Source organism: Lissotriton vulgaris, chromosome 6 (genome assembly GCF_964263255.1).
Source record: "Lissotriton vulgaris chromosome 6, aLisVul1.2, whole genome shotgun sequence".
In the NCBI taxonomy this organism is placed as follows: Eukaryota; Metazoa; Chordata; class Amphibia; order Caudata; family Salamandridae; genus Lissotriton; species Lissotriton vulgaris.
In genome coordinates, this window is record NC_141694.1 from 371,220,163 (window position 1) to 371,232,035 (window position 11,873).

The following is an 11,873-nucleotide window of genomic DNA, read 5'->3' on the forward strand; positions in this document are numbered from 1 at the left end:
ACCTTATTTTACTCACACAAAACCATTGAAATTCCATATATAGTTAGTTGCACTAACTATATATCGCGCACCCGCAATCCACTGCTGATGATGTCACATATTACATCATTCATGACATGGTCAGTGACATCACTGATGACATCACTGATGACATCACTGATGACAACATCCAGTGACTGTATGTTTCTGTAAAGTTAAAATATGTCTTACATATTGAAGAATGAGTGGATGTATAAGTGTCTGGATGAAGGATTTAGTAGGTGCATGACTGACTGTATGAGTGAGTGATTAAATGTGTCTCACTGAGTGCATGGGTTAGTGACTAAACTGTCTTAATTTGTGCATCATTATGTCTGTTGTTCTGTAAACTGTTGCATGTGTTGATAAGTAGCTATATGAGTAACTATATGGGTTATTGATTGGTTGCCCAAGTATTTGTATGGGAGACTGAGTGTGTGTGTGGGTGGCTGGGAGGTGTATGACTCTGTGCATAGATGTGTGAGCAGTTGATTCACTAGATGTAAGGTTTCAAAAGTGCATGTGGAAACAGCTGTATGGGCGGTTGACTGTGTGCATGAGTGTATTGGTGAGTGAATGGATATCTCAGTGCTACATGTCAAAGTAAGTACATATGTAAAACACAGTACATGTGAGAGTTGACATATATAAATAACTGTGCATAAGAGCCAGTGAATGTGTGAGTGGCTGTATGGATCATTGTGAACTTGTATCAGGGAATGTATAAGAGAGTAAATATGTGTTAGTATATGTTTGAATAAGTAAAGTTTGTATAACTGTATAGTTGAGGAAATGGAGGTGTGATTGATTCTTTGCATGACTGACTAGGTGTGTGAGTAACTCCATGGATGAGTGACAGTCTGTGAGTGTCTGTTTACACTGATTGTATCTAAGGTTATATTAGAGTCTGAAGAGGTTCATCGTATTATCACATTAATGATATCATCAGTGATGTGATCAGTAATGTCAAATGAGATGTCATCAGTGATGTCATCAGTGATGTCATTTGAGATGTCATCAGTGATGTCATTTGAGATGTCATCAGTGATGTCATTTGAGATGTCATCAGTGATGTCATCAGTGATGTCACTGACCATGTCATGAATGATGTAATATGTGACATCATCAGCAGTGGATTGCGGGTGCGCGATATATAGTTAGTGCAACTAACTATATATGGAATTTCAATGGTTTTGTGTGAGTAAAATAAGGTTTTGTAAATGCGAATTCCTAACTATATATGGTCTATAACCTATGGTTTTTTCAGTGAATATATATATATATATATTAAAAATAAATGTCTGCCAAGAGCATCAATGTTGTTTGCTGTGATTTATTCTAGGAAAAGCCTATTTCTATATTCATAAGTCACCTCTAAACTAGGTGCTAGTAAATAAAGTAGGGTACACCACATATCGGGGTTAGTGTGCTCTCACATTGAAATAAAACCAAAAGCTATTTCACTAATTAGGCTCTGTTACAGTTTCCCCAGAACATGCCTAGATAGGCTTAAATCATGAATTCCAATTTATGCCTGGGTAAATGCCAGAAAAACACTTCAATGTTATTTCTTTCTTAAGTTTAAAAATCCTATATTGTTGTAATCTCAGAATTTTGATAACTAAAGGGGTGTGTAAAAATATACTTTGAGCTGCAGCCAAAACTGGCCTAAATCAGAATTGTCACTGAACCATTCAGAGCTGTAATGCACATTGTAAGACATTGGGGTATTACTTAGCGGGGGTACCAGCCTCAAATAATATCCACAGTCCCTGTCAGGGTGAAATATTTAAGGCCCTAAATTATCCTGAGCTCAAACCACTGGTATTAGGAAGTATCAAAAGAGTAATAAAGTCAACACAAAGCACAAACAAGATCCCAAACCAATTTCAAAACAACAAAAGTGCAGTTAGGGAAACCGTGTTAGTGAATTTTTCAAAGTTTAAATAGACAAATAGCTTTAAAAATCATAATCTCCTACCATGATCATCTGGTTGCTCTTGACCGGTACCTAGGAGCAAATTATCGCCAACCATGATGGAGCACAGGTTGGCTATAGAAACCAGGTTTGCTCCTACTGAAGTTTTACATTGGAACTTATGCTTTGAAATTGAAGTTAAAGGTTTTCAGCAGGTCAAGGCAATGCAGCATGCTGGGTCTGAATAGGGCTCCACATCATTGGATAGGGTGTTTGGATGGCGAGAAGGGAAGATGGATGAATAGATGAAGGAAGGACAGAAGAGGACACATATGGAGAGAGGAAATGTTGCCAAAAAATCGGAGGAGGAAAGATTGAATGACAAAGACAGAAAATATGAATGGTTAATGGGGAGGGCAATGGGATCCAGGGAATGGATGTTACAAGGGATGATAAAAGGAAGGAAAACATTAAAGGAGGGTGGAGAAAAGGAAGAGTGGATTACAACAAACAGGAGACAGGGAGAAGGTTTGATGGTGCGAAAAAGAGGGGCAGAAGGATGGATTGAAAAAAAGTACAGAAAGAATGTAAAAAGCGAAACAAAACAAGATGGAAAAAAATAAGCTGAGGAGAAGGAAGGAGCAAAGATAGAAAAAGAAGGGAAAGAAGGTAATTTCAGAATTCATTCATCGGAGCAGCATACCAAATGCCTGAAGTGTGTAATTGCCTCTCCAGCTTGATCACGGCTATGTGGGACATGGTTTAAAGGGGGGTTTTGTTTGTCTCTGGCTACTTCCTCAAAAGTAAATATTCAATTTTCTACGAGAGAAGCTACCTAGATATACTTACTATAAAGCGTATCTTTGTCTTGTGTTATTAGAGAAAAGAACACTGCAGTGCATGTCATTAAAAGGAAGGTTCCAAAAGCAGTAACAGTTCTCATTCTGAAAAAGAGAAAAAAAACGGGGAGAAATAAAAAAATAAACAGGAGGTATTCGTTCAAATTCATACGTATAGTTTTTTTGCATATGGATTGAAAGATGTGACTTCACAAATGTATTATGCGTGTCTGAAGGCGGACGAATCAATGTAAACATGAACCTAAATATTTGAATGTGCAATTAATTTAAATAGCATGATTGTGCGATTGCTATCAAGATAATCAGTAACAAATCTCTTTTAAATACCTTATTCATAATCGGATTACGTAAAATGAGTCAATCACATTCGCCAGATTCCCCATTGTATTCCTAAAAAAACACATTGAAATCAAGAAAAAGCACAATGATGGTTCAAGACAAAACATGATGAGCTCCTGAAAACTGCCTGATTCCCTGAAAAATACACATAGAATTAAATGAATTTAAAGTGAGTCTATTGTAGGCCTGGGCGGTAAATTCCGCTCCGCTTGCGGAATTTGTGGAATTTGGGTAATTTCGTGTTACGCGAAGAATGCAAAATTGCCCAAAACTCTGCGTTCCGCGACTTGACATACTGCCATCACGTTGCTCTAATCTTAGTCCTGTTAGAAAGTGAAGTCACTAAGCAAGGATTAATCAATAGTTGGTCAGTAGTAGCAGAAAAAAGTGTTGGTCGATCAATGCATTATGATGTAGTGTTCTTTAAAGAGGTGAGTCATCAACCCTTTCCTCAATTGAAGCAACATTGGGCAATCCTCATGGATAGGGGATGTTGTTTCAGATCCTGGGTCCAAAGACAGAACATGCCTGTTGTCTTATTTTCGTTAAGACTTTTTGGTCTGCGGTCTGATTGTATCCTGGCTAGGGTAGGCAAAAAAGCACCCGAAAGGGTGAGCTCTTAACACTTCTTAGTCTGCAGTCTGACGGCATTCTAGCTATGGGTGTGTAAAGCGCAACCCGAGATGGTGAGCTTGTCTGTAATCTTGATAAAGTTGCCCAAAGGTCTAAGCCTTACTTTATTGTGTTCACTGTGTTGGTATTTTTGGAGCTGTTGAATCCATTCCCATCAAGCAACTCTGTCAAATCTAGAAGTGAACTCACTCATCCTATATAGGCCTGTCAGCAAGGATGAACGCTTTTTTTTTTTCCAGTGTTTTGCGAGAGCGTTTCTTCAGAGCAGCTAGATCCATTGTCAGTACCAAACACACAGGTTTGTCATTGTTAGTCTCGGAAAAGTTAAGGTTTTGTGTTATAGATAAATGCTTTGTTGCATCTAGGATTTCACATTCCCCTATCGATCCTACTTCCAGCTCCATTTATTTACTTGTGACTTCCAGCAAGTAAAGCAGCATATAAGGTAGATATTAGCCTTATAAAAGTCAAGCAATAACCTATTTTATGGTTTATCTTATTTTTGTGTTTGGTTCAACTAACCATTATGCAAATGGCCCTTTTTGCAGAGTTATCCCCAAACATTGTAATTCTTCCTCCTTTGTTTTTCATGACCTGTGGTTGTTGGCTATAGGACTCTGGGCACTTCACCACTCCTGATCAGTGCTAAAGTGCATATGCTCTTTGTGTAAATTGTTATTGTGAGTGGTTACCCATGATTGGCTTATTTGTTTTACCAGTAGGTCCCTAGTAAAGTGCACTGAGTGTGCCAGGGCTGGTGATTCAAATGCTACTAGTGGGCCTGCGGCACTGATAGTGCCACCCATATGAGTAGCCCTAAAATGGTGCCACTGCTGTGCCTCTGCACAGTTTGTTAACTGCCATGTTGACCCAGCCAGTGTCCGCACTTGCCAAGCCTGACCCTTCTCTTTTCTTACACATTGGACACCCCTATGGTATGCCCAAGGTACACCCCTTTGCAGTGTGCAGTGTTTGTAAAAGGTAGGACATGTTCTAGTATGGGTAACATGTCCTGATATTGAAATACTGCCAATTTAGTTTTTCATTGTTGAAAGGCTATCTTGCCCATGGGATAGAATGGTGAATGCTGTGCAACATGTTTACCTGCATATCTTCCCATAGCAGCAAGATGGAAATTTAGAATCTGGTATCCAGAATTTAATAACACATCTTTTAGGGAGGATGGATTTTAAATTCAGAGTTTGAAAATAGCACTTTTAGAAAGTGGCTATTCTCTTGTTCAACCTTTTTGTGTGCCTCTGCCTGTTTGTGAATTAACTGTCTGGTTTGTGAGTGTCTGGGGCAGCGTTGGCTCCAGGAGGCTGGATGAGTCAGCACTAGGCTGAATGGACCTATCTGCATGTAGAGTGGTGGGAGGAGTAGCACCTGAGTGTGAATAGGGCTGTGCCTGCCTTCCACAATGCTGGCTCCACCTCCTGCGGTGCGTCTTATGGCCTTGGAAGAATATGTGCACTGGCAGAGTGCACCCTGAACAGGTTTGGACTGGGTCCAGGACCACTCACACATGAAGAACAAAGACTTTTAGGGGATATATGTCTGAGCTGAAACCCCTAAACTTTAGTTTAGGAGAACCTTCGTGATCAAGAAGGAATTCCTGCCAAAGAAGAACAGCCAGGTAGACTGAGGAAAAATGCTGTCATTGCTGAGTGTCTGGGAGTTGGCCTGCAGTTGCTGTGATTGCTGAGGAAGAGGATCAAGAGACTGTCTGCTGTGTGCTGTGTCCCCCTTGATTGAAGAGGAGCTGTGCTGTGTGCTTTGCCCCCCTCTGAAGTCTACCTGTCTCAAAGGGCCTGACAAGAGCTGGCCTCCTGTTGCAAACTCAGAGACACAGAAGTTACAGAGGAACATCTGTTCCTCGCTGTGAGCGTGTGCCTTAACCCCAGCATGGGTTTTGTCATAAGCGTGTGGTGAGTGGGGGCCTTCTCTCTGATCTCCCCTGCTTGCTGCCGTGAAAAGCCTGTTGAGTTTTGTGCCTATTTCACAGTAGCCGGCCCATGAGTCCACAACTGCCTTGTGACCATTTCCCCGCTGCTGGCCCGTGAGCAAGCCCATCCTGCACGTCAATTTCACCACCCCCGGCCAGGGAGAGTGAGCGGTAATTGCATGCTGCCTGGAGGCTCTGCGCCAGTTTTACCTCGCTGCCCGAGTCGGGAGAAGACCAGCGCTGAAAGGAGAGAACCCCCGGAGCATCGCCTAGCTACGTGGAGACTCATCTGCAAGGAGTCGCACTGGAATCCCGAGCATGGCGAAGCCTCTCAGCTGACTGAGGAATTGCCAGCAGGCCACCGACAACGCAGGAGAGGAAACCTCAGGTAACGCTCTGGCTGCTGGTCCGAGTGCAGCGTGCGTTTCAGCCTGGGGTGGGTTGTAGGCCTACCAGGAGCTGGCGGCTCAGGTTACGAGGGCAGAGTGAGTAATCCTTCGCAAGGAAGTCCATTTCCAGGCTAGCAACAAGGTGTGTCTCCCCACCCGAGTCAGAAGGGCATAGCGCCGGTGATTTTACAGTCTGGGGAAGGAGAGAGTGCAAAATTCACAACTGAAAGTACGGTCTAGGCAACTTTGAACCACTCGGACTGATCTCTCCTATTTTCCTAAAGAAATACCGAAATTGACAAGGACAGTACTGGCGCAATCTAATTCACTTCCTTGAATTTAAATATTGCAACCACATTATTGAACTAAGAGAAGTAGCTAAATCATAAGCTCATTTATTTTCTTTGCTAAAGTATTCCAAAGAACATTTCTAAAGGAAAGAGTAATTGTGTAGGTGATTTTGATGTCGTTTTGATCTTGCCTCATCAATATAAAGATAACTGTATTTTCATAAGTAACTTGTGTAGCGTGTATTTGTGATGTTCCACTATATTACTGTGAGCACTGGTACAAATACTTTAAACATTGTCTTGGGGATAAGCCTGTCTGCTCATGCCAAGCTACCAAGGGGGTGAGCAGGGTTATCAACAGTGTGAATCCCCCTTCCCCTGACTAGAAGCAAAGGTCCCTATTTGGACAAAGGTACATATAAAGAGGAGTAGGGAGTTGCATTACAGCACATTCAGACAGGACAGATGTAGGAGAAATGATTAGCCATCCAGAAGCAATGTAGAATAACATGAAGGAAACCCAAACCCATCGTCGAGAATGTCAGCAATATGGTGATAATGCCTCACACAAGCAAAGGCAAAATCAAGTCGGAGGCATCTGACCATGCAGAGCAAATGTGAAACTAGAGTAGTTACGATTATCCATATGCTTGATGGAAAAGGTCTTCTGATTTTGAGCTGAGGAGCTCCAAAGGATGCAATGCCTTAGACCTGGAAAGATCTGCTGTCATAACTTATGAATCTGACCTATTAGGATGAACACAGGGAGCAGTATATGGACCTGAGTATTCTGGTCGGTTTGTAAGGGACACCTTGTTTTGTATTTTATTTGGGTGAGTGGCAATAGAGAGCCTTGTTTACAAGGCAGAGAGTTTTTTAAGGTTGCTCTTTCCTTTATTGGGTACTTGTGGATTGTAGGGCCTCCTGACGTGATCATGTCAGAGAGTACCAACTTCCTCTGTATAGGGCAGTATTGGACTTGCTGTTGTTTGGATCAACTGTGCGAGCAGACTAATCACTGCTACTTGCCTCCTGCGCTGCCAGTCTTGCGCTAACTACCAACTCTCTGTGCTCCGTGCTGCTGCCTCCCCGGGGACTCGCTGGTGTGAGCGAGAGCTGCATTCGGCACGCTCTGTTCCACGCTCCCAGCTTGAGTCCACAGGGTCGAGGCCGGGCGGAGCAGCGCATTCAGCCCGGGGGACTGCGAGGACCAGCAACCCCTGCTTGGACCAGCTGGTTCCTCTTCCCCCAGGCGACACGCCCACGGACACGCCCACCGGCGAATCAGGAAACAGGCATTTGCATTTAACTTCGTGACACCCGCTTCGCGGGCGCCACTCACCTGGACTTGCTGCTGTTTGGATCAACTGTGCGAGCAGACTAATCACTGCTACTTGCCTCCTGCGCTGCCAGTCTTGCGCTAACTACCAACTCTCTGTGCTCCGTGCTGCTGCCTCCCCGGGGACTCGCTGGTGTGAGCGAGAGCTGCATTCGGCACGCTCTGTTCCACGCTCCCAGCTTGAGTCCACAGGGTCGAGGCCGGGCGGAGCAGCGCATTCAGCCCGGGGCACTACGAGGACCAGCAACCCCTGCTTGGACCAGCTGGTTCCTCTTCCCCCAGGCGACACGCCCACGGACACGCCCACCGGCGATACGTATATAAATAACATCTAGTCCACCGCGACGCGGGACCAAGCGCGGAGCTAAGCCCGGGCAAAGGGCGGGCCGTCTGTGGCCGTCCGAGGACGTACTAGGACGGGACGGGCCACCCCACTAAACATCTGCTCCTGATAAGTGAAGCCCCATTGTAATTGTACTCACAATTTGTGCCAATTTCTGTTCCCCAAGCACGAGGGAATAGAAGCTAGTTAGTAACAACAGATACTGTGGAAAAAGAAATGGGGCTTATAAAATTATGATCTCTGACTATCTTCATGAAACGTATGGGTACAGAGGATGCTGTACGGAAAACTTCAGATAAATCAATAAAGCAAGGTCGCATCACACGGACCCCGGCTATCACTGAATATTTCTCTGCACTAACATCTAAAGATGAAATCGACAAGAAAATTTTGGAGACAGAAATGATAGCCAATTCACTATTACATACAGGGTCAGAAGTATGCATACAAACTAAATCTGGATCAAATCTAAACTTAAATCTGAGCAATATGGTTTCGGATGATAAACAAATATCTTTTAATTCCTCTAAAAATCTTCAAACCCAGGATCAAGAGGAGAATCATTTAACATCTTCAACACCCAAAAAAAGCTTTGGAAATACGTGTCAACTGGAAGAACTCTCTGCAAATAAATCAAAGATATCAGAGAATCAATCAGAGCCTAAAATAACTAATAGTCCTCCACTGTTAAAAAACCAAGCACAACCTTACACACTTGAATCATCTGTAGACCCTTTCAATATAAAATCCAGCTACTCAGCTAACATAGTTACACCAATGTCGAAAGCCCTCTTCTCGTTACATGAAATCCTTGAGTCGGTCCTTTCCTTTCTGGGAAATATATTAGAAAATTCGGACCAAACCTTGGATGTTCAAATTGGAATCCTTAAGCATCTAGTTGAGGAAAAGAAGAAAAGAAAAGAATCCCCTGAAATGGAAAAAAAACAATCGATACCCAACAATAATGAACTACAAAGAACAACACAAGTAATCATAACAGAGAAAAGGAGACATTAAAATACGACTGCGGTACACAGACATCAGATGTTCCAAAACGAAAAAAGGGAAAGCTAGAAAGACAGCATGAAACACCAATATTCTCCTTAAAAAAACTTTTTACAGAAAAATCCGTAAATGAAAGGCAATACCCAATTTTCACAAAGGCAATGAAATCAAATACACTAAAAAATGACGATATGGACGAAAACACCCAAGAAGTCAGCCTTAACAATACATTAGAAAGTGAAAAAGGTGAAAAAACGAATAAAATGACAGATTTTGAGCAAGTAGAAGGAAAAAGAAAGAGGAAAAAGCCACTAAGACGTATCTATAAAAAGAAAAACCGCAAGTTGAAATTTCAAAAGTTTACAACTGTTAGTAAAATACAAGAAGTACAAGAAGCTGAATCTACAAAGTCTAGATCCATTGTAAATACGGAAACCAGCTCTAAAAAAAGAGAAGGAAAACTACAATCATTAGATCCGGCAGCAAAAGAATTCCTTCCGTATAAGGTCTTTGAAGAACCAGAACACCAAAACATAACTGAAAGAAATAACAAAGAAAAAAACCATCATGGAACAGGAACACCATACTCCAAAACACTACAACTTGAAGAACTTTTTCCAATGGATACGGTACCTCTCAATAGAAGAAGGGTCATCAATCTCTTTCACTATATAAAGCCATTGGAATCCTTGAACAGCAATGAAATAGATTTAGTAATCTTTCCGCAACAGGAAAACAATAAAATAGTTACAGTAACTTTCTGGTCATATGTTATTCCTGGGATCATACTCAGTGAAAAGGAGACATTACACAAACATGGATACGATGTCATCGTAAGAAGGGATCCAAAAGAAAACAGAATTCCCCCAGGGTATGATGAACAAATACGACTAATCTCTAACTCTCAATATAAAAATCATCTGAGAGACACTGATGTGACCAGAGCAACGAACTCAGGAACTAATCACTCAGGGAAAGACACTCTAAAAGTAAAAGTGGAAAATGGAGAAAGGTCAGTATGGCAACAAGATTTAAAAGTAAAGGACTACAGAGAAAGTATTAGGTCATGGTCATGGGTATCTGAGAACTTGAATAGCAATAAATTTTCTTCATGTCTAGGACAATCTGTTTAGCAATGGTCTAAAAATAATATCATGGAATATGGCGGGAAAAACTAAGACCAAATTGACGGAAGCCATAAGTAACCATCCAGATATCTTGATGCTACAAGAAACCTGGGCAACTGAATCATTTTCTCAGAAAAGCTATTATGTTTATGACATCCCAGCCAAAGCCACCAATCGGGGCCACGCAAAAGGTGGTTTGGCCATCCTACTGAGGGAGGATTACATGTGGGCCCAGGAAGTTATCCAGACTAAATCATACTATCTGTAATGCATAAAGGTCTTTTTAAAAACTCATAATGCAGCACCAAAAAAGGCAATCTTGCTATTCAATGTATATGCCCCTCCCGGCAAGAATCACGATATCACTTTTTTGGAGATCATGGAATTCATTACACAGATAGTAGAAGACCAATTACATATTTCATACATAATAACAGGTGATTTAAATGGCAAAATCTCTAATCTGGAAATCAGTAAATGGGTTCAACTATATGATGAGGAATCTGTCGAACTCTCAGCCCCACAATTCCCTAAGGGTTCAAAATGTGATAAAAGAGGGAAATTAATATTATCGACATTACCTACTCTAAATGGGGTAATTCTGAATGGAAATATAGAAGGTGACATCCCGGCATCATACACCAGACGGGGCAACGGAAGTTTTTCCATCATTGACTACATAATTTGTAGCATGAATCTATCGGAGACTGCTACACATCTACAAGTACAGCTAAGCCAAGAGAGTGACCATGCATTGATGATTCTAACTACTGAATGGAGGCCTCAAACAGCAACTGACAGGCAGTTAATATTCCATAGAAGTTCTGTCCTGATAAATAGAGAACAGAGAAGAATTTTCTGGAGCTCCAAAGTACTGGACAGAATATCGTCATTGATTGAACATAATGAACTCCTAGCAAAAACAATCTCGGATGACCCAATAGAAAATTTTGAACACATAACTAAAGAGCTCAAAAATTTCCTAATGGATAAATTACATTGTGCTTCCTCAGGAGCCAACAATGGGAATAATAATAACCGCAACAAAAATAATACACAAAATACCCAAAATTCTATTACGAAGAAAAAATTGAACAAACTGGTACGTGCACAATACCTGAACTCTTCTATGTCAACTAAGAAAGAAATCAATAAATTAAAAAATAAACTCAGGAGAGAAAAGCAAAGAAATAAAAAAGAAATCCAAGACCGAAATTGGGTGGACATTCAAGTAGCTGCAAAAGACTTAAATCCACGTGAATATTGGTCCCTCATAGCCAAACTAACAGGGATGAAAAAGAAACTCCAATCAATACCTGTTCCACCAAAGGATTGGGAAACTTATCTTACAGACTTATACAAAGCAAACCCGATTAGCTTTGATGGGAAAAGCTCAGATAAAACCAAAGGAGATGTTGACTTACAAATATTCAGAGTCACAGCTATCTCAGTGGAATGGAATATCAGAAAAGCAAGAAAAACAGGTGCCTCTGGCCCAGACCAGATTCCTATAAAGATCTATCAGGCAAACCCAAGGGAATGGAGTAAGTTGTTATCGCATCTATTTAACTATATCCTTAAAACTGGACAAATTCCAAAATCCTGGCAGGGGAGTACCATCATCCCAACACATAAAAAGGGTAGCAAGACAATTGCAGGAAATTACC

The 11,873-nt window shown here is 41.5% G+C and overlaps 1 protein-coding gene across 1 annotated transcript in view; it reads right to left on the minus strand.

Annotated features, from left to right (window-relative positions):
• TPO (thyroid peroxidase) overlaps positions 1 to 2,879 on the minus strand; it is a 945,924-nt gene extending 943,045 nt beyond the window's left edge. Inside the window, exon 1 of the mRNA XM_086925200.1 lies at positions 2,786 to 2,879. Coding sequence (XP_086781326.1) covers positions 2,786 to 2,879 — 94 coding nt within the window. The remainder of the gene's footprint in view (positions 1 to 2,785) is intronic.
• Between the last annotated feature and the right edge of the window lie 8,994 nt (positions 2,880 to 11,873).